Source organism: Mobula birostris, chromosome 10, assembly GCF_030028105.1.
Source record: "Mobula birostris isolate sMobBir1 chromosome 10, sMobBir1.hap1, whole genome shotgun sequence".
Classification (NCBI taxonomy): Eukaryota; Metazoa; Chordata; class Chondrichthyes; order Myliobatiformes; family Myliobatidae; genus Mobula; species Mobula birostris.
In genome coordinates, this window is record NC_092379.1 from 80,387,517 (window position 1) to 80,414,619 (window position 27,103).

Genomic DNA, 27,103 nt, shown 5'->3' on the forward strand with positions numbered 1-27,103 from the left:
AAGGCACCATAAATCACGTTTTGTCTCAGATGTTGATTCACTATTCCTTTCATAGACCATTAATTTTAATTCAATAATACAAATGACTGCCCATTCACAACAGCTCGGCACCTAAGATATTTCACTAATGCATGCAATCTAAAGCTTACCTTCTACTAAGTTCTTAGTATGAGATCTACAACACCCTATAACTCAAAGATTACTATTTGCTTTCTTTTATATTTTTCTTATTCCCCACAAATTCAGAGACCTTTTAAAGTTACCAAATGTACAAAACCAGTAAGAACAAAAAGTGTCTACTTCTTACTATAAACCATTAATTTATCATGTGGCCCAATCGGAAGTACAGAATGAACATTCTGAAGCTCAGGCAAATATATCACCATCTTTATGTTAAAATTGGAACTAGCTGTGTTATCATAAAAGTGGTGGAATTATGGTTGTGGCCCTTATTTGAAAATAAACCAAAACAATCTGAGACACTCAGTGAGGGTTCTCAACACTCTACGACGCACTTCCAAATAATGAATTTCCAGTTCGAAAAATGTACATTTGGTCCTTTATTACAAAACAAGCAAAGATGAACAATCTCCTGGCGATAAAGAAACTAATGAAGTTAAGTTAGCGACATACTGGTATAATTAGCTAACAGCGTTATTAGCATAACTGAGCTAGCAAAATAACAAAGTTAGCGATCTAGTTAGCGCTCCAATAACATCCCAATTAGTGAAGTTAGTGTATTTAAGCAATCTAATAACGTTCCAAATAACATTTCATTCCCCGTGGCTTACTCAGTCTCTACTTGACTAAACAACTATACTCATTTGCTTCTACCAACCCCTACCCACGAGACAGATTACTATAATAAATGCGCCACACAATACAATACAGAAAATATATACATGGCTCCAACAGACAGAAGGTAGATACGTGATTCCTAAAATGGTGATGATGGGTTCTACCAAGATTTGCTGGACTCATCGAATATCTAATCCATAAAGTGTCAGCTATAAACTGAAATTTGTCAAGTCAGTTTGTTCAAGCATCAAGAGTGAATCATTTGATGGATTTGGGAAATCCTTCATGAACACAGAGCTATAGAAGATCAATCTGACATTTGCAGAATTGTGAGGCAGACAGGCTAGATGCAGGAAGATTGTACCCGATGTTGGGGAAGTCCAGAACAAGGGGTCACAGTTTGAGGATAAAGGGGAAGCCTTTTAGGACCGAGATTAGGAAAAACTTCTTCACTCAGGGAGTGGTGAATCTGTGGAATTCTCTGCCACAGGAAACAGTTGAGGCCAGTTCATTGGCTATATTTAAGAGGGAGTTAGACATGGCCCTTGTGGCTACGGGGATCAGGGGGTATGGAGGGAAGGCTGGGGCGGGATTCTGAGTTGGATGATCAGCCATGATCATAATAAATGGCGGTGCAGGCTCGAAGGGCCGAATGGCCTACTCCTGCACCTATTTTCTATGTTTCTATGTTTCTATAAATTGTGATGATTAAACAGATTGAGAATCATTTGTTTATCACGCACATTGAAACAGTGAAATGCACCATTTGCTTTAACAACCAGCACATCCCAAGGGTGTGCTGTGGCCAGCCCACAAGTATCGCCACACATTTGAACGCCAACATAGCATGCCTACAATGTTAACCAGAACAACACAGAAAATGAAAAGCTAAAAAAAGTCCTTGCATCCCTCCAACCCACACAGACAGTTCTCTAACCCCAGGACAGGCTTCTAGGCCTCCTGCAGATTCACGGACAATAGGCCTTTGGCTCCCCCAGTGGACTTCAAACCAGCATTCCCTAGATTTTGACTTCCAATTGATCATGGTCAGGCATTGACCTGGTGTTCCCTGCTCCCATGGAGATCTGATCCTAAGAGCTACTGATCTGGGGGGGATTCTCTGACCTAGTGGATCACCAGCCCTCAACCTCACTGGTCCTTATCCAGAGTGCTTACCAGTCCTTCATCTATGGATATCCTTCGTCCCATGCTTACATCACTGGCCTTTGAGCACAGAGTGGCGAACTTGACTCCGGATGTCCTTAGTCAACCATCCACCTTGCTGGTCTGCAAAATGCAGAGGGCAAGGCTCCAATCTAACCTATAATTCTCTCACATTCCTATCCCAAACCCTTAACCTGACTCGTAACTCCCACCTCTATCCCCAAAATCATCCCCAAGAACTTCAAAAACACCTACTTAGGAGCAACATTCTCAATGAAGACTGCAGTTCAATGCCATTTTGACCAGAAGATCAACTGAGATGAAAGTTTTATCATAAATGTAATTGGCATGTATCATGAATGAAAATCTAAAACTGAAGATTGTAAGCTTTGAATTCAACAAGCAAATCAGAACATTATTTCCTTATACAAAACAATCTTTGCTTGGAACATAAAGATTTGAAAGGGATAGATAAGATAGAAGTAGGAAAGTTTCCATTGTTTCCATTGGTAGGTGAGACTAGAACTAGGGACATTGCCTCAAGATTCGGGGGAGAAGATTTAGGACGGAGATGAGGAGAAACTGTTTTTCCCCAGAGAGTGGTGAATCTGTGGAATTCTCTGCCCAGGGAAGCAGTTGAGGCTTCTTCACTAAATATATTTAAGAAACAGTTAGACAGATTTTTACATAGTAAGGGAATTAAGCGTTATGGGGAAAAGGCAGGTAGATGGAGCTGAGTTTACAGATAGAGACAATTGAAGTCTGGTATCAAATAAAAACAACTTCTATTATTGTAACCTGATCTGAATAGAGAATTCTAGAGTACAGTTTAGTCAATGGATCATTTCCAAAGTTAGGAAATGTGACAGTCAACTTGTGCACAGCAAGCTCAAATAAATAGCCAGAAATTAGATGTTTTGGATGTTGGCTGGATAAAAATGTTAGCCAGAACACCAGGAGAATTTCAAAACTATGAGGTATAGTGCTGTTACTTCCTATAAAGTGAAACTTAACCGCATAAATACCAATGATTCTGCACTCCCCCATGTCCTCAACACCTTTTATGCATGCTTTGAAAGGGAGAATAACACTACACCTATGCAAATCCCAGTGTCAGCTAATCTTGCAATCTGCCTATGTGATGTCAGAACATCCTTCATAAGGGTGAATACTCGCAATGCATCAGGAGCTGATAGTATATATGACAGAGTGGTGAAAACATGTACCAACCAACTGGATGGAATGTCCAAGAGATCTTCAACCTTGCATTGCTGCAGAATGAAGTTCTCATCTGCTTCAGTAATCAGACTGGTGTCCAAGAAGAGTAGGGTGAGCTGCCTCTATGTATATTGACCAGAAGCAATCATATCTATCTTAATGAAATGCGTCAATAGTTGATTATGGCTACTTGAGCAAGGACTTAGACCTGCTGCATTTCACCTACCACCACAATATATTGACAGCAGACTCAATCTCACTGGCTTTCCACTTTGCTTTGGAGCAGCCAGACAGCAGCAACACATGTCAGGCTGCTGCTTATTAATTACAGCTTGGTGTTCAATATCATCATCCTCTCAGCATTAACCATTAAGCTTCTAAAGCTGGGCCTCCATAGCTCCCTCTGTAACTGGATCCACTACTTTCTCCTCAAGAGACTACAGTTAGTACGGATTGGTGATAACATGTGCTCGTTGCTGACAATCAACTCAGAAGCACCTCAAGGATGCATGCTTAGCCCATTGCTTTATTCTCTCTACACTCACAACACAGGACAAATGCAATTTATAAATTTGCTGATAACACCACTGTTATCAATAAAATCTCAGATGGCAATGAGAAAGTGTACAAGACTGATACAGGACTGCGAAAGAACGGGTGGGTGAGTAGCATCACAACAACCACCTCACATCGCAAAGAACTGATTGTGGGCTTTTAGGAAGAGACAACAGGTGCCAGCCTTCATTTAAGGGCCAGTGGTGGAAAGAGTGAGCAGCTTCAAGTTCCTAGATGTCAAAATCTTGGACGGTCTGCCAGAGGCCTAGATGGGATTCAATGCAGACAACTATGAGGCACTGCACTTTGGGAGGACAAATCATGGGACGACTTACACAGTGAGCAGTTGGGCACTGAGAACAGAGGGATCTGGGAATATAGATCCATGGTCCATAATACCTTAAAAGTGGCATCACACCTAGATAAGGTCATAATGAAAGCTTTTTAGCACTTTGGCCTTCATAAATCAATGTATTAAGTACAGGTGCTAGGATGTTATACTGAAGTTGTATAAGACTTTGGTTTGAACTAATTTGGAGTATTGTTGCAATTTTGGTCACCAACCTACAGGAGAGATATCAATAAGATTGAAAGAGTGCAGAGAAAATTTACAACAATGCTTTAGGGAAAGGTTGAATAGGTTTGCCTTTATTCTCTCGAGCAGGAGTTCCCAACCTGGGGTTCAGGAACCCCTCAGTTAATGGTAGGGACCCATGGTATAAAAAAGGTTGGGTCCTAGAGCACAGAAGAAAGAGGGGAGATTTGATAGAGGTATACAAAATTATGAGGGGTATTGAAGTGAATGCAGAAGTGAACTGTGCACACATCCTTGAGATGCAACTGTCTTAACTATAAGCAATGAGATCTTTTTTACCAATCGATAATGATCTCCTGATGAGGAAGTCAAAGATCTAGTTGCAGAGGAAGGTACCGAGTCCAGGTTTTGGAGCTTGTTAATTAGTACTGAGGGAATGATAGTGATGAACATTAAGCTGTAATCAATAAACAGCAGCCTGACGTATGTATTGCTGCTGTCAAGGCACTAGCAGCTCTACTTCATTCGAAGTTTGAGGAGATTTGATCCGTCACCAAACACACTGGGAAATTACGATCAATGTATGGTGGTGAACATTCTGATTGCTCAGGATTACAAGAAGCTGAAGACAGTTGTAGACTCAGCCAGCATCATTAAGGACACAACCCACCCTATCATTGAGGGCATCTTCAAAAGGTAATGCCTCAAGAAAGCAACATCCATCATCACCATCTGGGCCATGGCTTCTTCATGTTACTACCATCGGGACAGAGGTACAGAACATCCACACTCACTGATTCAGAACATTTTCTCCTCCTCCATCACCGGATTTCTAAGCAGTCAATATACTCATGAACCATCTCATTATTCTATTTTTTTTTTTGGCAGAATTTATTCTATAGTTTATCATATTGGTATATCTTTCCATTAAGACCATGGAATTGATTCTGGACTTCAAGTGAGGAAGTCAAGGGGACACACACCAGTCCTCATCAAGAGATCAGCAGTGGAAAGGGTAAGCGGCTTCAAGTTCCTAGGATTCAGTATCTCTGAAGATCTATCCTGGGCCCAACATACTGATATGCAAAGCCCTGGTTCATATTTTTACTGTTATGCTGTATGTATTTCATTTAGTAGTTCTGTAAGAGCAGTCTGTTCTGTTTTCAACTTTTTTGGGTTATTGCTGAAGATAAGGGATGAGGAGAAATGTGTGCCATCCAATTGGGATGGTAGAGCTGAGAGGTGAAGAACACTAAAGTTGGGCTTGGGGCTTTTTTTTTTGGGAGAAGAAGAGAGAAGACACTGGAGAGGTCGTAGGATTCAACCCGGAGGGGTCCATGATTTGACGAAGCCAGGGGTGAGATCAACCGAGGATCGATGAATATGTGAAAAATATGAGCTCCAACTTGTGCACATCTGACTGTTTAATTAAAATGAGCCCTTTTCTTTTTGTTTTTCTTTACTAACCCTTTAGTTAACATTCATAAATATAATTCCTTGAATCATACGCAGTGTACTGTCTGTTATTTTGTGGCACTATTTTGTAACAGGGTAGCAAATTACATGACATCCACACAAACTGGGGTTTGGGGTGGGAGAGCCATCTCAATCTCATGAGTTTGGCGGGACTGGAGAGTGTCTTCCCTAGACTTATGCAGCCAAAGAAACCGGGGTTTTCAGATACAATTATAAAGGCGGCACAACAGCAGCTATATTTCAAAGGGAATTTCAGAAGATTTGGTATGTCACCAAAGCTCCAGCAATTTTTTTTTAACTACAGATGTACCGTGGAGAGCATTCTTTATATATTGACTGCACTGCAGCTGCAAAACAACAAATTCCACGACATATGCTAGTAACATTAAACCTAATTCTGGTTCTAATTTGCCTTATCTGCTGCTGCAAAACAACTAATTTCATGTCATATAAAACAGTGATAATAAACCTTATTCTAATTCTGACTCAAATAGCCATCTAGAATGTAATGATACACAATATCATCAGATCTGTTCTTTGAACAAATTACTCGACGGTACCATGTTTGATTAAAGAATGCAACAAAAATCCTCCAGGCATAAGATCTTCTAGTTTACACTACATAAAATGATTATTACATATTTTATGCTGCTTTATTCCCTTGGGCACAGACTAAGCAGTCATTTACCTTTGCTAATTCTCTTACTTTGCCCTTATCAGTGAGCTCCTGTAACTGTCAGATAAATTGCAGTATTATTATGCCCTCAAGCCACATTTTGAGTGTAGCCAGCAAGAAAACAGCCCTATGTTTATTTCATATTTTGCTAGTTAATCTTCCCAAATTTCCATGAATGAAATCAAATAGCAAAAGACTATTTTGGTCAAATCATACATTTTTGTAAACACATACAAAGTGAGCAAAAAAATAAACTTTGATCCATCTTAAAGTACTGACTTTCAACATAGCAATACAATTTTCAGTATATTACTAAGCAACATATTAAGTACTGAGGAAACATCAAAGCACTTGCTATAAATTTTATTTTCCCAAACCTCTTCCAAGTTTTTAATTTCCCGTATCCGATGACATGGCTTGACGTTCTTAGAATAGATATTTTGACAGAAGCTGGAAATACAATCTAACTGCATTTGATGCTAGTTAAAATTTATTAGCTATTCTTATATTTGATGGACCCTTAATAGGTATTTTTGCAAAAATATATGGATCTGCCCAGATGAAAAACAGTCACATAAATTGTCAGGTTAAATTTTCAATAATTCATTTTATTATGTATGTGTTGTTAACAGCAAATTAGAAATGGTATTTTGAAGATGAGCTTTAGAAAGATAAATGGAAACAATGAGCTGAATCTTGCTCGTAACTGCCGGCAGAATTATCATGAATGGTCAGCATTTATCCCAAAACATACAGGAGTATTCATATCTTCAGGTCTTAAGCATTCAAAGAGATTTCTAATAAGTTAAAAAAATGAATAATTTATTCCTTCTTAATAGTTTTTGAGGTGATGCATTTCAGTGATAGGCACGTTCAGAAACAGCCCAAAGTTTGACCATTTTGATGCACAGGAAGTCAATACTGGTGGGTGGGGGGCAAACTTCAGTCTCTTGGCAAAAATTACTTTGTATATTGTGTGGACAAGGCTTCTATCAGCCCCCTCATGAGAAACAATTAAATTGTCTGAGTATCTGACTACTGCGCTGTATCCAGCATTTTCTAAGCCAAAAGATTTAACCTTCTGAATATGAACCAAGATACTGCAGAAAAAAGAGGAACCTAAGGGAGAACAGTGGGCAGTACTTTCCTATTCAGCCAAGATAACTGACGATCTTCAACCAGTTCACTTCAAAGCAGACTCAGGAGTAAACAGCTGTTGATGTTGTCATCAATACTCTGAAAAGCAACATATCAGTAATTTCTTGTAATGTACAGGGTGACCATGATCACACAAGGGTCCTATTCCTGAGAACTGTTTGTAAGCTGAATATGCCATAAATCAGAAATGAATGATATAAATGAAGATGAACTAAACATGTATTTATTGTTTTTCCTATGTAGTTTTAATGTACAGAACCAGGTAGTCCCACATGCAATGGCTAGGTTCAGTAGCCTTAAGGTATCGAGGAATGTTACATTGTTTGATGAAACATTTTACAAGCATCAATAGAAGAGACTGCCTTGTTGGTTTCTAAAGCTACTAAAGCTAACCGCTTAAATTTTCTCCTACTGATAAGCAGCAGTCTGAGTTTTTAACAGACAATTGTACCCATTTAATTAGTACAGAGAGGTTACATGTAAGCAGTTTATGAAGACTGGTTGCCTTTCAAATTAACAAGCTGATACTTCTTCACAACTGATTTTTGCACTTCTGCAACTAACTTTCCCATCTTTAAAAAAATTATTACAAATTTATAGGAAATTTGCATTGTAGGGTTTCCCCAGGTCAGGTCCTCTATGCAGTCCTTTGGTATTATCCATAAATCCACTTCACTTGCTGTCAAAAATACATCCTCAGATTACGTGGCATTCCTCATCATTCTCTAGACTCTGATATCCTACATCCTTATAAACCCATCTACCTCAGGGATCGATACATGGTCAATCCAACAGCCAAAGGTTGCAACCTCCAGCAGCATAATAAAATCCCATTTAATTTTGATCAGTGCCTGTCCAACCCGCCAGGCATTGACCACTAACTTTTCATGTTCTCCACTACCACATTCTCCTCCTTGCAGAACAACATCAACAGAAGTTCATTCATGTCACTGTGAACAGACAGCCAGTGTTGGCTGATGCTGTAAACATGCACTCAGTTGCTCTGCACATACAATCAGTGTTGGTTGAAACCAGATCTTGGAACTTCAAAATTCCAAGCACGTCATCAATTCAAACAAATGTGTATTGATTATACAACACTCCTTTAAACAAACAGACCACCTTCCAGGTCAGTCACTCCTAGTCACCTTTGGACAAGAAACTAATTTTGCTGGAAGAAATCCGGAGGCAATGTTGGTAATACTTTCACAAAAGAGAGCAAGAGAAGGATAGAAATATACAGTAAAAAAGATGTTCAGGTAGTCAGTGGTTCACACTTGTACCAGCTGGCAGCTCAAAGTTGATCTACTTTTCTTAATAACAGGAAGAGTTACAACTTAAAATGATAATTGGGTTTATAGCTCACATGCTAATATTCACTTTGGTAAAACCTTCTAGTAGGCATTGTCTTAATCAAGCTTCACATGCTAACTAAGTTCCAATCTAACGTGGTGATGTCACTATGTCAGTACAAAAAATTCCTTATTCTTGCAGTTATGATTTTATAACCATTCTTTTACAGAACAGTTATAACATTTCAAAATAACAGTAAGTGCAGGAAAGACTCAGCAAATCAGGCAGCATTTGTACAAATAAATATTCAAAATTTCAGGTCTGGGTTCCTTTTAATGAACTGGCTCCATTTCACTGCTGCTGCATTTCTATTTTTATCTCAGAATAACCAGTACCTGCATTATTTTTTGATTGCACATAGCAATTCAAATCCAAATGATTCTTTTGTTAGATCACAGTAAGACTACAAGACATAGTCGCAGAATTAGGTAACTTGGTCCATCAAGTACACTCTGTAATTAGATCATGGCTGATTTTTTTCCCCTCTCAATCCCATTCTCCTATCTTCTCCTTGTAACCAATGATGGCCTTGCTAATCAAGAACCCATCAACCTTTGGTTTAAATGGATGCAATACCTTGACTTCCACAGTCTTCTATGGCAATGACTTCCACAGATTCACTATACTCTGATGAAAGAAATGCCTATTATCTGTTTGAAAGGGACATCCTTTAATTCTGTGTCTTCTGGTCCAAGACTCTCCAATTATTGGAAATATCTTCTCCATACCCACACTATCCAGGCATTTCAATATTTCATAGTTTCAAAGATTCCACTGAGTAGATGCCCAGAGCCATTAAATACCTCTCCCACATTCAGCCTTTCTTCTCCAGGAGTAAACCTCCCTGGATCCTATCCATTGCCAGTACATCCTTTTTTAGATAAGGGACCCAAAACTGCTCAAAATACTCCAGATGTGGTTTGACCAACACATTATAAAGCCTCAGCATTACATCCTTGCTTTATCTTCTAGTCCTCTTGAAATGAATGTTAACATTATAATTGCCTTTCCTACTACTGACTCAGCCTCATGCAGAGGCTAAAGAGCAAGGGTCAAGAGATTAGGATAACAAAGAGGTGGTCACAGGAAGCAGAGGAGTGGTTATGAGATTGGTTCAAGTTGGTGGACTGGACTGTGTTCATGGACTCATATGTGGATCAGAACTAATACACCATGGTTGTTATGGACTTCATAAAAACAGTTTTAGATGAGTGTGCCCCACAAAATCATTCAAAATATTCCCCAACCAGAAGCCCTGGATGAACCATGAGATCCACAATCTGCTGAGGGCCAGATCAAAGGAATTCAAGTCTACCAAAGGTTCCAAGAGGTCCAGATATGATCTTTGGATAACCATCTCACGGGTGAAGTGGCAAACTTGAATCAATGAAAGATGCACAACAGTTGTGATAGGGCTTAAACGCTATCTCTTACAAAGTGAAATCAAGCAATATAGGTGGCAACATGACTTTGCTTCCAGATGAGCTCAATGCCTTCTATGCTCACTTTGACCATCAAAACAATGAAGAACCATCACAAACTGTGATTTTAGACTCTGAGGCTGACATGCAAACAGCCTTAAGGAAGGCGAACCTAGGGAAAGCATCCAGCCAAATGGGGTAACTGGCCAAGTACTAAAGACCTGTGCTGATCAACTGGCTGCAGTGTTCACCGAGATCTTTAACCTCTCACTTTGGCAGACTGAGATACCCACCTGCTTCAAGCAGACTTCAATTACACAAATGCCTAAGTAGTACATCCATAGTGATGAAATGTTTTAAGAAGTTGGTGATGAAACATATTAATTTCTGGCTGAGAAGAGACTTGGATCCACTCCAATTTGTCTACTGGGGCAACAAGCCCACAGCAGATGCAATTGCACTGGCTCTTCACTGGAACAGCCAGACTGCTGTTCCATCCTATCATCCCCTCAAAATTACAATATCTCCTTGGGCAATTGGATCCTCGATTACCTCACTCGCAGATCAGTCAGTTCAGATTGGCAACATCTCCTCCACAATCTCCATCAGCACAGGTGTACCAAAAGACTCTGTACTTAGGGCCCTGCCACTTTACACTCATGACTATGTGGCTAAGCACTGCTCCAATGCCACATTTAAGTTTGCTGACGATACCAATGCAAAGGGTGGTGACAAATGTGCATATAGGGGGAAGATTCAAAATCTGGCTGCGTGGTGCCACATCAACAATCTCTCATTCCAAGTCAGCAAGAGCAAGGAGCTGATTATTGAATTCAGGAGGAAGAAACCAAAGTGCCATGAGGCAGTCCTCATTGGTGGGGGGGGGGGGGGGCGGGGTTCAGCAACTTTAAATTACATCAGAGAAGGTGCCCTGGACCCACCCAGCACACAAGTACAATAACAAAGAAAGTACAGCAGCACTCTACTTCCTTTGGAGTTTGCAAAGATTTGGCATGACATCAAAAACTTTGACAAACTTCTATAGATGTATGGTGGAGTGTATATTGATTGGCTGCATATGGAAACACCAATGCCCTTGAATGGAAAATCCGACAAAAAGTAGGGCATATGGCTCAGTCCATCACAAGTAAAACCCTCCCCGCCATTGACTACATCTACACACAGTGTTGTTGCAGGAAAGCGGCATCCATCATCAGTGACCCCCCCCATCACCATGCTTTCTTCTCACTGCTGTCATCAGGAAGTAGGTACAGGAACCAAAAAGGATAACTTCACTCAATTTCACTTGGCCCATCACCGAGCTGTTCCCACAACCTATGGACTCATTTTCAACTCTTCATGTCATTTTCTCAATATTTATTACTCTTATTTTCTTTCTATTTTGTATTTGCACAGTTCGTTGTCTTTTACATCATTGTTGTTTGTCCTATTGGCGTAGTCTTTCATTGATTCAATTACAGTGTAGCTACTGGATATATTGAGTATACCCACAAGAAAATGAATCTCAGGGTTGTACATGGTGACATATATACTTAGATAATAAATTTACTTAGAACCTGCAAGGTAACCTTTGGAAAATACTGTACCAGTACTGACCACTTCCTTTGCATGTCCAATTTCTGAAGTCTCTCCTTCTTTAGAAAAGTCTGTGCCTTTACTCCCTCTACCAAAGTACATGATCTTACACTTCCCTACACCGTATTCCATCTGCCACTTGTTGCCCATTCTCCCAACCTGTCCAAGCCCTTTTGCAGACTCCCTGCTTCTCAAGCTACCTTTGTATCATTCACAAACTTGGCCACAAAGCCATTAATTTTGTCATCCAAATCACAAACATACAATGTGAAAAGTAACAGAACTAACAACCCTTGCAGAACACGACTAGTCACCAGCAACCAACCAGAAAAGGTGCTGTTTATTTCCACTATTTGCATTCTGCTAGAGAGCCAATCTTTTGTCTATGCTCATATCTTTTCAGAAAAACCATGAGCTCCGATCTTCTTTGGCAGCTCACATGCAGCACCTTATCAAAGGTCTAATGAAAATCCAATAAAATAATATCCACTGATTCCCTGCCTAACCCTGCACATTACTTCTTCAAAGAATTCAAAGAGTTTTGTTAGGCACAATCTCCTCTTAAGGAACCCATGCCGACTTTGCCCTTTGTAAGACTGTTGACCTCAGAATCAAAATCAGGTTTTTTTTTTACCATGCACTGATATGAAATTTGTTGTTTTGCAGCAATATTATAGTGTAAGGGCATGCCATACAATTACTATTTCAAAATTTCAAAATAAATAAATTTTGAGTAGGATTAAGGTGGTACGTTCATGGGTTCCGGATCATTTAGAAATCTGACGACAGAGGGGAAGGACCTGTTTCTGAATCATTGAGTATGGGTCTTTAGGAGCTCTGCCTTAATGGTAGTAAAAAGAAAAGAGCATTTTTCAAATGATGATAGTCTTTAAATGCTGGATGCTGCCTTATTGAGGCAATGCCTCTAAGCCATTCTCGATGGTGGGGAGGGCTGTTCCCATGGTGGAACTAGCTCAGTCCACAACCCTCTAAAGCTTCTTGCATTGGATACCCAACTGTGATGCAATGATTCAGAATGCTCCCACTGCACACCTATAGAAATTTGCAAGAGTCTTTGGTGATATACCAAATCTCCTCAAACTCTAAATGAAGTAGAGCTGCTGGCATGTCTTCATGATTGCATCAGTGAACAGATCTTTTGAGATGCTGACATTTATTGAAGCTGCTCACCCTTTCCTCCACTGACCCCTCACTGAGGACAAACACGTGTTCTCCTGACTTACACTTCGAAAACTCCACGAACAATTTCTCGGTCTTGTTGACATTGAGTGTGAGGTCGTTGCTGTGACACCACTCAACCAGTTCAATGTTTCTCTGACTACAGGTACTGAATATTTTGAGCATTATCTGACTATATTTTAATACCATGTAATATTGCTCCCTTGAGAAGCAGAATGACTAAACAAACTCAATACCACTGAGATTCTAAGTATCCAAATTATTACAGAATTGCAAACAAATCTAGGGGGAAACGCTTAAATACTACGAATTTCTGCTGCCAATAATTATTCATCAAACACCTTCCACAGTGAAATTAGGAGAATATCAAGAAGAAAGGTGGCTGTTTTGAGGACAGCACAGTAGTCACTAGTTAATGCTGCTGCTTCAGAATTTCAGGGAGTCAGTGCTGATCCAGACTTCAGCTGCAACATTTGTGGAAGTGGCACATTCTTCTTGTGGCTACATTAGTGTTTGCTGGGTGCTCCAGTTTTCTCCCACTTCACAAAGGTGTACTACAATTTATCATTAGTGTTGATAAGCTGTACAAAATGAAGGATAGTCAAGGGACCTGTGACAGAGCAGCTTCTTCTGGGCAGCTGGTAAATAAGGAAGGGGAATGTAATGAGATTGCTCTACAGAGAACTGTGTGGGCTCAATGAGCTGAATCTTCTCCTTCTGCACCAGAAGTAAGAAAAGTTAAACAAATGGTCAGTCCATGCACATCACATGCTTTGCATAATTTTCACATTTACTGCAGTAAAAGTTTCTAGATAACAATTGGTTCCCAGAATACTGTGAACTATCTTGAACAATAAACTCAAAGTGACAGAGCCAGCCTCCCTCACCCCCTCACTTCTTTATGCTAGTCACCTCCCTTCTAGATTTTCAATAGGGTCTTGACAGGAAATGTCACCATCCCTCTGCCTCAACAGATATGGTTGACCCACTGAGTTCCTCCAGTTTATTCTTCACTCCAGAAAACAGCACCTGCAATTGCTGGTCTTTCTGACTTTAGTGTTGCTTGAATTAGTCATCTGCTCACATGCAGCATGGCCATACAGTTTTCATGGATAGAGTGTATTTAAATAATGTAAAATTTAAAACTTGCATTTTAAGAGTTTGGTTTCTTAAGGCTGTCATAGCCAGGGGCAAGTAGTGTGTTTAAGTTGCCACTGCCTATTACATGCTCCCAATGGCATGCTTCCCAAATAGCCTCTGACAAACAAGTCCAGCTCCTGGCCTCGTGTGGCTTAGCTACTAAGCCTGGTGGGACCTTTTCTACTAACAGGAGAAGAGGCAAAAGTGGGTTTCAGGTGCCTTAAAACTTTGGGCAGATGGGATCAGCTGTGGTGGGCAGCTGATCTAGAAGGAAAACTCTGATCTCAAACCTCCACTACCTTGCAGCTGTACCTACTCAAGGGAGGCTTTGTGAGTAAATCCCGAGGAAAGATCCAGAGCAGGAATCTCTTAAGACAGTCCTATGTTTAGTTCAAAGTTGACAGGCAGCTCCTGTGACACCACTGGTGCCAAGTTGTATTGGTCTCTGCTGTTTCTTTGGATTCATCAGCTTGCTCTCCATATTGTACTGCCCAGGCTTGAATGAACAGGGGACAATATAGATGCAAGGAGGTTGAAAGGGTAACAGATAAGAAAATCTATTAATAATTCTCAATTGCCGTTCTAAGTGAGTACCCATTAGAAGAAATATAATTAAATTTTTGAAGGAAGCAAAGGTATCAAAAGTGGAGGTGCAAGATTGTGAAAGGATAAGGTGATGGAGTACTTGGTGACATAGGATGAGGTAGGACAAAGTCTGCATGGTTTCCTTCAGGGAAAATCCTGCCTGACAAACCTGTTGGAATTATTTGAGGAGATTACAAGTAGAATAGATAAAGGGGATGCAACGAATGTTGTACATTTGGACTTACAGAAAACCTTTGACAAGGAGCCACACACAAGGCTGCTTACCAAGTTAAGAGCCCATGGTATTACAGGAAAGTTACTAACTTGGTTAGGGCACTGGCTGATTGGTGGGAGGCAGCAAGTGGGAATAAAAGGATCATTTTCTGGTTGGCTGCCAGTGACTAGTGGTGTTCCACAGGGGTCGCTGTTGGGACCACTTCTTTTTATGTTGTATATAAATGATTTAGTGGCCAGCTGGTGGCATAGTGGCATCAGTGGCGGACTTCGGAGCGAAGGCTCCCGAATTCAAATCCAGCTGGCTCCCTTGTACGCTTTCCACCCATGCTGGGTTGAGCATCGAGCTAGCAACTTGGCCTCATAAAAATAAGAAAGCCTGCTGAAACAACGCCGTCATGATGGCATCCCGATGACTCCACTCGGAGTTAAGGGCTTTCTTCTTCTTCTTCTTAAGTAATTTAGATGGCTTTGTTGCAAAGTTCGCAGATGATACGAAGATTGGTGGAGGGGCAAATAGTATTGAGGAAACAGGTAGGATGGAGAAGGACTTAGACGGATTGGGAAAATGGGCAAGAAAATGGCAAATGAAATACAATGTTCAAAAATGCATGGTCATGCACTTTGGCTGTAGAAATAAATGTGTGGGTTATTTTCTAAACAGGGAGAAAATCCAGGAATCTGAGATACAGAAGGACTTGGGAGTCCTTATGCAGAACACCTTGAAGGTTAACTTGCAGGTTGAGTCGGTGGTGAGGAAGGCAAATGCAATGTTAGCATTCATTTCAAGAGGTCAAGAACACAAGAGCAAGGATGTGATGCTGAGGCTTTATAAGGCACTAGTGAGATCTCACCTTGAATATTGTGAACAGTTTTGGGCCACTCATCTTAGAAAAGATATGCTGGCATTGGAGAATTTCTAAAGGAGGTTCACAAGGATGATTCCAGGAATGAAAGGGTTATCATACCAGGAACGTTTGATGGCTCTGGGTCTGTACTCACTGGAATTCAGAAGGATTCTGGTGGGGAGGGGAATCTCATTGAGACCTTTCGAACATTGAAAGGCCTAAAGGAGGTTCCCCATGGTGGGAGAGTATAGGACAAGAGGGCACAGCCTCAGTTTAGAGGGGCGCCCTTTCAAAACAGAGATGAGAGAATTTTTTTTTAGCCAAGTGGTGAATTTGTGGAAGTTGTTGCCACATGCAGCTGTGAAGGACAGGTCATTGGGTGTATTTATGGCAGAGATTGATGGGTTCTTGATTGGACATGGCATCAAAGGTTACAGGAAGAAGGCTGGAAACTAGGGTTGAAGAGGAGATAGAAAAAGAAAGGATCAGTCATGATTGAATGGTGGAGCAGACTCGATGAGCCAGGTGGCCTAATGTGTTATGGTCTAAAACTTCATTTAAAGTGATTCATCTACAATAGACAGGAGAATCAAAAGGCAAAGAAGCAGCGATAGTTTCAAGCAACACAAATCAAAGTTGCTGGTGAATGCAGCAGGCCAGGCAGCATCTCTAGGAAGAGGTACAGTCGACGTTTCAGGCCGACACCCTTCGTCAGGACTAACTGAAGGAAGAGTTAGTAAGAGATTTGTAAATGGGAGGGGGAGGGGTGATCCAAAATGATAGAAGACAGGAGGGGGAGGGATGGAGCCAAGAGCTGGACAGGTAATTGGCAAAGGGGATATGAGAGGATCATGGGACAGGAGGCCCAGGGAGAAAGACGGGGGGGGGAGGGACCCAGAGGATGGGCAAGGGGTATAGTCAGAGGGACAGAGGAAGAAAAAGGAGAGTGAGAGAAAGATTGTGTGTATAAAAATAAATAACGGATGGGGTACGAGGGGGAGGCGGGGCATTAGCGGAAGTTACAGAAGTCGATGTTCATGCCATCAGGTTGGAGGCTACCCAGACAGAATATAAGGTGTTGTTCCTCCAACCTGAGTGCAGCTTCATCTTTACAGTAGAGGAGGCCGTGGATAGACATGTCAGAATGGGAATGGGATGTGGAATTAAAATGTGTGGCCACTGGGAGATCCTGCTTTCTCTGGCGGACAGAGCGTAGGTGTTCAGCAAAGCGGTCTCCCAGTCTGCGTCGGGTCTCGCCAATATATAGAAGGCCACATCGGGAGCACCGGACGTAGTATATCACCCCAGTCGACTCACAGGTGAAGTGTCGCCAGTTTCAAGCAGGGATTAATAAGTATAAAATATGAGAGTTAATGGAAGGCAACTGGCTCAACAATAAATAGAGGGGTCAATTTGAACATAGTGCAAATATCAAAGCTTTTATTATTCATAACAATTTTCTTCCTTATTCATGCTGCATTTCAGTTACTTTGGACATGAGCTGTCAGGAAGTGTTAATCAAATACTAATCTGTCAGATTGTTTGGCTAACCTAAAAAATCTGAAGTATCTGAAGTATCCTTGACAAAATACAACTTCATCTATCAAATGCTTACCTTCGACCAGTTGGCTCTTCGCATTGCAGTTTCTGGTTTGTACTGCTTTTTAGGCTGTAATCCATATGGAAGCGTTTCAGTGACTTCAGAGTAATTGGGTCCACTCCCAAAACATGGTGGAGCTGGCAGTTTTCCAAATGGAGGTGGTGGTGGTATTCCTGGGCCACCCGGAAGTGGAGGTGGAGGTGGTGGTGGTGCACCACCTGGAAAGGGTGGAGGTGGGGGTGGTGGAGGAGGAGGAGGAGGGGCAAGCCCTCCAGGGAGGGGTGGTGGCGGCGGAGGGGGTGGTGGAGGTGGGGGTCCAGATGAAGCCACTGGTGCTGTTGGCTCCTGTAAAATAATTCAAAAACAAGCACTGTCATAAAATCATACTAAAGATGCATAACTATGACAATAACATTATAGCCTAAGTTAATGGCTGTAAAATAAATATGGAGTGAATAGATAGATCACAATCAAAGGTCCAGTCAAACACAACATGAGCATGCAAAAATGCTAACTTCAACAGATGTTAAACACTATATACAAATCATTAGGTAAACTTTCAGTGTGGATGAATGTCAAGTAGTTACTATTTATTCCTTTGTTGTTTTTAATTGAGCTTAAAAGAAATCAAAAAAGTTGGAAAATTCAGGACAATACAATGTTTCTTGTTACATTTTCATTCATCCACTTCGCACATTCAATACAAATGATCCAGGCATCTCCTAGTTATGCACTTACTCAAAATCACTAAATACAATTTCTTACACCTTACTTGAAATTAAAATAAGCCAGAAGGCACTGCTACTTTGCTGGAAGGCAGAAAGAGAGTAATGCATATTTATTTTTAATTAATAGCTAACAATATAGCTTAATTTTTTTATATCTATGCTTCCAGTTTTCTCCAAAATCCATCATCAAAGGCATCTGGAAATAGGCGATGGCATGATGGCATTCCAACAAGTCATCATGGAATGGTCCATGGGTGAGGCTTTACATCCAGCAGACAGCTGTGGCAAACAGTCCACTCCACCTTTCAGGAGATATGTGGCAGGAATGCCAACAATACTTTAGTGGCCGCAAAGTTAGAAAAATTTAGTGAGCCACTTGGTCAGTAGAGATGGCAAACGCAAGGCATTACAGTATGTATTTTTTGTGCTTTTCCAATGGCTCATTTCTTATAAATGAGTATCTAATCTAGGAAGACCAATGATGTGATTGCTAGTCAGTGTGGTGTTTGTGTATCTCAGACTGCAAAGGGTCATTACATCTGATCTTCGTTTCTCTAATCAAGCTACATGACAGTCTGCTGACATTTCAGGGCCCCAAATCAATACAGGGTGCTGATAAAAATCCACGTGGGCTTTGGGAAGCAGAACGAGACAGAACTACAGTTGAAAATATAACTGGATTCATCTACAATCTTTGAAGCAGTCGAATATCATAAAAATTCTCAATTTCCAGGTAACCATTGACTACTGAGAAGTTAAAATGACAGGCTTTGCGAAAAGTTTCTGACAGCAATTTCAAATCATCCCCACTGTTTCAGTTTCTAACAGGAATGTGCAGACAATTTCTTCACAGATTTAATATTATTCCTAGCTAATAATCAATAGTAAACAAAACCCTTAAAGTAGTTATTGCTATTCTACTAGACTCGTCAAATCAAAAAACAGAATGTCATTGGGAGAACTTAAGAGGAGAATTATGTTCCATCTATTACACCACAAAACTCAGTAATGATGTTGCTCAGTTTGACTTCCTCTTTTTTGGATTCCATTAGCAGATGGGAAAAAAAAACCCATGACACCTGATTGTTCTTCAGGTAACTACATTTAAAAGTGAAGCCCAAGATGTAAGAAATTAGCATGCTATTTAGCATTTTCATTTTGCTGCCTTGTTATGTTATGTTTTGTTGTGTAAAATGTTATGTTTTGTAAAACACTAAAACATAAAGCTAATTGAATGAAAAACACAAACACAGAGCTGGGAGATAATGCATGTCCACTACGTCACTGATGTAGTCCAAAGGAAGGGCAAGTGCAGACACACATATATATATATATATATATATATATTTGTCTTCCTCATTTTATATTTTCAAGCATTCATTTTCCAAAAACATTAAATTTTACAGAGAATTTTTATTATTTCATTAAAGAAAGTACCATATTAAGTAATAGACCACTTTTTCAAACAAAAGTGTGATTACTTTATATTACTTGATTACTTTGTAGGTATATATACCCAGTGCATGATGAAACAAAGATAACTAAACTGATTAGCTGAATCAAAAATGGGTGTGGAAGGAATCAAACTGGGCAAAGGACACGCAAACTAAAAGATGAGAGTGTGGAAGATGTGACAGCTTAACCTTCAAATCATCAATTCTTACACCATGGTAAGAGTGAGCATAGCAATAAGACACAACAAGGGCATCCTGCATCAGCAAGGTCTCTCCCAAACTGAAATTTCACAGCAAACAGCAGCTTCAAGATATGCTATCCAAGCTCTTCTGAAGGTTGAAGCCCAGAAATGCAGTGCTCGGCCACAGAAACTGAGTGATGCAGATGAGAGATACATCAAACTGATTTTGATTCTGAATCAAAAGAAATTCAGCACTGTTATCAGCATTGAACTCAGAAACCACTGGAACCCAAGTACACTCCTCTGCAGAAAAGTCTTGTCAGAAGCCAGTGCTCTGTACTGATGAGACAAAATTGGAAATTTTTGACTCAAACAAGAGGCAGTCTGTATGTAGAACAGCTGGAGAACATGACATGGATGAGTGCCTGCAGCCAACATTGAAGCATGGCGAAGCTTCCCTGCAGGTTTGAGGCTGCATTTCTGTAAATGAAGTTGGCAATCTGGTCAGAATTAATAGAATCCTCAATGCTGAAGAGTATAAACAGATTCTTATCCATCAAGCCATCAAAGAGGTGTCTGATCAGTTCCAGCTTCATTCTGCACAACAATGACCCCAAACACACGGCCAAGGTCATAAAGTACCATCTTCAGCAAAAAAAAACAATGAGTTCTGCAACAGGTAGTATGGCCTCCACAAAGACCTGATCTCAACATTATCAAGGCTGTCTGGGATTACCTGGAGAGATTGCAGCAAATGAGACAGCCAAAGTCTACAGAGGAAGCTCTCCAAGATTCTTGGAACAACCGGAATAACCCAAGAGCCAATTTTCTGAGAAACTGCATGGTACCTTTCCTAAGACAATAGACACAGACAGCATAATAAATTGTCCCATTCAGGCCTAAGATGTAATCGCTGTGGAGGATTTCTGACTCTTGTGGGATAACATCTTTTCTGATGCAGGTGGGGGGCGGGGGGTGTCACTCTGCAGTGTAGGTGAGACGTGGCTGTGAAACAATCTCAGATTCTGAGGCCTCCACAATGGTAATTGTAGGAGTTGCCTCTACGACTGCAGGAAGTGACTTTGACAGCTCTGGACACCTTTCGTCCCCTTTCTTCTCCAAGATGCTTAGCATTTTCTGAACATGTTGGTATCCCGAACAGTGGATGGTAAGCTGTTAATCAATCCTAGCCCATCAGACAAAGCTTCAAACCATTGCTTTCATTTTCACCGGGCCTAGATGACCAGCATGCAGCTCCTTCAACACTTCAGCTCTCTGCCTGAATGGTACAACTACTCTCAACCTCCACATTAGGCAAACTCAGACAAGGGCAAGTTCATCCTGCTGCTGGTAAAGATGGGGAACTACGACTTTCTGTTGAACGTTCTAGCCATTTTCAGTAGCCATGTAGACCTGAAACAGTGTGGTGTCTTTTCTAGTTTCTCTTTGGATTATCTCTTTCTGTAATAGGGAGATCTTCAATTTGTATTAGGGAAAATATGTCAAAAGGTGTGTCCCCCTTTTGTAATTTTTTCAGGTATTTCCTTTTCCAAGGGTAAACTGGACAAGCTATCAGTATTTCCATGATTAGTTGTCCTCATGAATTTGATCTTGTTAATTGTTATTACCAAGAAACAGATCCATCCCTGCACTCATGCTGCTGTTGTAAGTGAAACACTCTTCTGTGGATTGAAAATGGACACAGAGGTTGCTGAACACTACTGAGGATAAACTGCCTCTACTATTAGTACTTTTCAAAGCAGACTCAAGGTCTCTTTGTGAACCTGTGCACATTTTTTCTCAGCAGCAGTAAGAGAATGAGATGCAAAGTCTATGGGTCGTTCACTTCTATCACTTATAGCAGATGATATGACTGCACCTATACCATAAGGTAAGCTTCACAGGCGAGCTTCGCTAGATGGCGCGGATCATAACTGAGTATGGTGTCCAACATCATCATTTCCTTTATTTTTTTTGAAAGCTACTTCACACTGCTTTATCCATTGCCATTTCTTCCCAAACTGTAGTAAAGAGTTCAAGGGGTGCACTGCACATTAGCCCAGGTTTGGCAGGAATCTGTCATAGAAATTGTCAAATCCTAAACAGGACAACAACTGTGACACACCCTTTGGTCTTGGGGCATCCACCACTGCTTGAATTTTCTTAGCATATTTGTGTAATCCTTGTGCGTCAATGATGTGACCACAGTAAGTGATGCATGGTTTGAAGAATTCACATTTGATATGATCCGCTCTTAGCCCATAATTTTTTGGATTCTTGAACAATGCCTTGGGACTTTGAGTTCTTCCTCATCATCCTTATCGGTAACAATAACATCATCCAGGTAACACTGAGTGCCTGGGCAGCCTTGCAGCACAGTCCATAGTTTTCTGCCGAAGTGCAGGTACAGGTGCAGATGCTACTCTGAAAAAAAAGCTATTATAGTGATAAAGCTGTTTGCGTTTATGGTGAGGAACACTCTGCACTCTTTTTCCATCTCCATCTGTAGGTAGGCATCAGCTAAGTCCACATTGCTGAAGCGTTTTCCTCCAGAAAGATTTGCAAAGATATCCTCTTTCCTGGGCAGTAAGTATTAACCTACAAAGTACTTTCAGTTCAAAGTTGATAGTAACCTTATAACAGACCCATTCTTCTTGACTACTGGGATCATGGACTTTGCAAGTGGGCTCCACTCAACACTGGAAAGAATTCCTTCAGCCTCCATGCGATCTAGGTCACTGTCTACTTTGTCATGGGTGGTATAAGGAACCAGGTGGGTTTTGTAAAACTTGGGTTTGGCATTGTCATTTAACATTATTTTACTCTTGATACGTTCAAGTTTCCCAATGCTATCCCTGAACAATGCTGTGACATCATCCAGTATCCTTCTCAACTTGCTTTCAATTGATTCTGCTGTAGGGGTCATTGCATGCAGATAGTGAATGGATCTCCAAGTTGTAGTTGTCTCAACCAGTCACGACTCAACAATGCTACCCCTCCTGTTTTTACCACATACAAGCCCAATGTGGCTTGTTGATAGGTGTGTTTCATTGTTACGAATGTCATTTCCCCAGGAATTCTCTTTTCTCCTATACAAGTTCTTAGCCGGACATCTGCAGGCTTCAGTTCAGTATCTTTGAAATGCCATTCAAACTCATTTTGTGAAATGACTGATACAGTGGAGCAAGTGTCCAAATCCATTTCGATTAATTTGCCATTCTCTAAGCTATATTATTTGTTAATTGTTATTGTTCACATTTTACATCTCAAGGCTACACAGTCCTTTGTCACCATCATTACCATCAATTTTTCATCAACAGTATGCAGATTAATGCTGTGTTTGAAATTGCAACTTGACTTTTTGTCTGTTTCTCTTCCCTGTGCAGTCCATTTACTTTCGTCTTCCCAGTTTGCTCTTTGTAGGCATCCTAACCTTGTTGCATTTTCTGTAAGTTTCACCTTTAAACCTGCATTGGTCTGGTGTATGAGAGCCACTGCACTATTTAGTCAACAAGGCAGGTTTCTGTTCAGACATTGCCATTTTATTCATGCACACTTTCATTCCTGACTGCAACTCAAATGTCTCTAACTTTTCCACTGATACAGCAATTTCCACTGCTCTTTTAAATATGCATTGCATTTCTCTTAGGAGCTGTGTTTGAAAGCTTTCTTGTGAGAATCCAAAACCTAAACTACCTCTCAGTGCATCACTAAGCCCATCATTGAACTGACAATGCTGAGACAATCTCCTTAATTTACCCATGTAAGCTGAAATGGACTCCCTTTTCTTTTGATTTTCTTAATGAAACCTGAAGCACTCTGTAATCAACGACGGTTTCAGTTTTAAGTGTTCCTGTATTACTTTCGTAGTATCAGCAAATCTCACTTTGACTGGTTTGGTTAGAGTCATTAAACTTCTCAGTAAACTGTATGCTTTTCTACCCAATGCACTCACTTTTCATTGGCTATTTCATTTGCTTAAAAATACCGTTCAATTTGCTCAATTTATCCAGTTATATTTTGTGCACTTCAAGACTTCGTTTTCCATTGTAGCTTACCATTTATGCTCTTTTTATTTATGATTATCACTGTTTATGAACCCATGAATTCATACATTTTCTGCCATTTTTTAAAAAAACCTGACCATCTTTCTATTTCACTTGCTAAGAAACAAACAAATTGTGCAATCTTTTTAAAAAATATATACTTGAACGTCTCATTGCACTTTATAAAAAAATTTAAATGTTTCATGGCATTTTTTTAAAACTTGAACATCTCTCTGCACCTTTTTAAAAAAAACTTGATTATCTCACGACACTTAAACAGGTAGGTAGTCATCTCAGGATTGTTTAAAACTGCCTCATCACCACTGCTGTTTTATAACTCTAAATCATAAAACAAATTAAAAGAAAAGCACGGAACCAGGAGATATTGCATGTCTACACCATTTTAACATTAGTGAGGCATGCACATATGGCATGGCGGCGAATTGGCATATGACAATCATGTACTTTTACATATAAAACCCATAATGAATTATTTAAACAAAAATACTCTATCAAACATACTTAAAATATTGCTCAAATATTACTGAAATATTAAATACATGACACTTTACTTCCTTTCACACAGAATGCATATCACCTCTCTCAAGTACAAGGCAAAGGTGTTGGTTTTGAGCAACTGAATGAATAGTGAAAGGATTTTTAAATAAAATGTTTTAAAGAATTTCCCTGGAGCAGTGAACTTTGAAATACTGTATATGTCAGTTCAGGTACAACAGAACAATGTATTAAAATCCATGCCCAGACATTGAATGATTGCATGCAGGGTCAAAACTGGTGCATGTCAGTCTTGATTTACAATTTTTTAATAAGTATTCTGCTGGTAACACTTCGAAACAGAATCAGGTTTAATATCACTGGCATATATCATGAAATCACCACATACTCTGTCTTTTTGCAATTGATAGATAGACCTATTTTTGCACTTCCTTCAACAATCAATTAAGCTTTGTAGTTCTTCCTCTGAACTTGCAATTAACAGTGTCATCTGCATATCTGAAATTATTGATGTTTTCACCGCTAACTTTGATTCCCAAGATGTCTCTTATTTTTTGTAATATCCATAAAAAATGAGAATCCTATCCGCAGGCTGAAAATAAACAGGGAAGACATAAAACAAGTACAGAACTTTTGCTATTTAGGAAGCTGGGTGACATCAGATGGCAGGTGCAACATGGGCATCAAAAGAAGAATAGGGATGGCAAAAGAAACCTTTACGAGAATGAAGAGCATACTGACCAATACTAAACTAGGCATGACAACCTGCCTCAGAGTACTGAAATGTTACATTTATCCAGTTATATGGCTCAGAATGTTGGATAATATCGAGTAACATGAGGAAACGAATTGAAGCAGCAGAGATGTGGGTTTTGAGGAGGATACAAAGAATATCATGGACAAAACGAATATCTAACGAGGATGTCATGAACAGAGCAAACACAAAAAGAGAAATAATGTATGAGATCATGAAAAGGCAACGTAACTTCATTGGACATATGATTAGGAAAGACGAGTTAGAATGCGCAGTAATTACGGGAAAGATTGAAGGGAAGAAAGCAAGAGGAAGACAAAGATAAATGATGATGGAGACAGCAGCCAGAGAACTGGAAATGAATACCAATGAATTGATCCACTTGATGTGAAACAGGAGTGTGTGGGCCATGGCAGTCAAACCTCAAACTGGGCACGGCACCTGATGATGATGATGTTGTGAAATATGTTAACTTTGCAGCAGCAGTACAATGCAATACATAATAATAGAGAAAAACCTTAAATACCATAAATATAAATATACTAAATAGTTAATTAAGCAGTGCGAAAATAAAAGTACACAATTGAGAAAAGAACTGAATTACAGTATATATATATTAAATAGGTAAATTAAGTAAGCAGTGTGAAAATAGAAATAAAAAAGGAGGTACTGTTCCTGGGTTCATGTCCATTCAGAAATTGGATGGCAGAGGGGAAACATGTTCTGCAATCACTGAGTACACGCCTTCTCACTTCTATACCAGCAATGAGAGGAGAGCATGTCCAGGGTGATGGTGGTCATTAATGATGGATGCCACCTTTCTGAGGCACCGTTCCTTGAAGATGTCCAGGGTACTACGGAGGCTAATGCCTATTATACAGCTGACTAATTTTACAACTTTCTGCAGCTTACGTCAATACTGTGCAGTAGCCCTCTATACCAGACAGTGAAGCAGCCAGTCAGAATGCTCTCCATGGTATTCAGTGGCACGCAAAAATTTGGGCACCCCTGGTCAAAATTTCTATTACTGTGAATAGCTGAGTGAGTAAAAGATGACCTGATTTCCAAAAGTCAAAGTTAAAGATGACACATTTCTTTAATATTTTAAGATTACTTTTTTATTTCTATCGTTTAGAGTTTCAAAATAACAAAAAAGGAAAAGGGCCCAAAGCAAAAGTTTGGGCACTCTGTATGGTCAATACTTAGTAACACCCCCTTCGGTAAGTATCACAGCTTGTAAATGCTTTCTGTAGCCAGCTAAAAGTCTTTCAATTTTTGTTTGGGGGATTTTCACCCATTCTTCCTTGCAAAAAGCTTCTAGTTCTGTGATATTCTTGGGCCATCTTGCATGCACTGCTTTTTTGAGGTCTATCCACAGATTTTCGATGATGCTTAGGTTGGGGCTGTGAGGGCCGTGGCAAAACTTTCAGCTTGTGCATCTTGAGGTAGTCCATTGTGGATTTTGAGGTGTGTTTAGGATCATTATCCTGTTGTAGAAGCCATCCTCTTTTCATCTTCAGCTTTTTTACAGATGGTGTGATGTTTGCTTCCACAATTTGCTGGTATTTAATTGAATTTATTCTTCCCTTTACCAGTGAAATGTTCCCCATGCCACTGGCTGCAACACAAGTCCAAAGCATGATTGATCCACCCCTGTGCTTAACAGTTGGAGAGGTGTTCTCTTCATGAAATTCTGCACCCTTTTTTCTCCAAACATACCTTTGCTCATTGCAGCCAAAATGTTATATTTTAACTTCATCAGTCCACAGGACTTGTTTCCAAAATGCATCAGCTTTGTTTAGATGTTCCTTTGCAAACTTCTGATGCTGAATTTTGTGGTGAGGAAGTAGGAAAGGTTTTCTTCTG

General features: G+C 40.1%; 1 protein-coding gene across 5 annotated transcripts in view; it reads right to left on the minus strand.

Annotated features, from left to right (window-relative positions):
* diaph2 (diaphanous-related formin 2) overlaps positions 1-27,103 on the minus strand; it is a 631,396-nt gene that overhangs the window by 360,126 nt on the left and 244,167 nt on the right. For all 5 annotated transcript variants that reach the window (XM_072270521.1, XM_072270519.1, XM_072270520.1 and 2 more), the window contains one exon: positions 17,573-17,902. In XM_072270521.1, the coding sequence (XP_072126622.1) occupies positions 17,573-17,902 (330 nt within the window). The remainder of the gene's footprint in view (positions 1-17,572; positions 17,903-27,103) is intronic.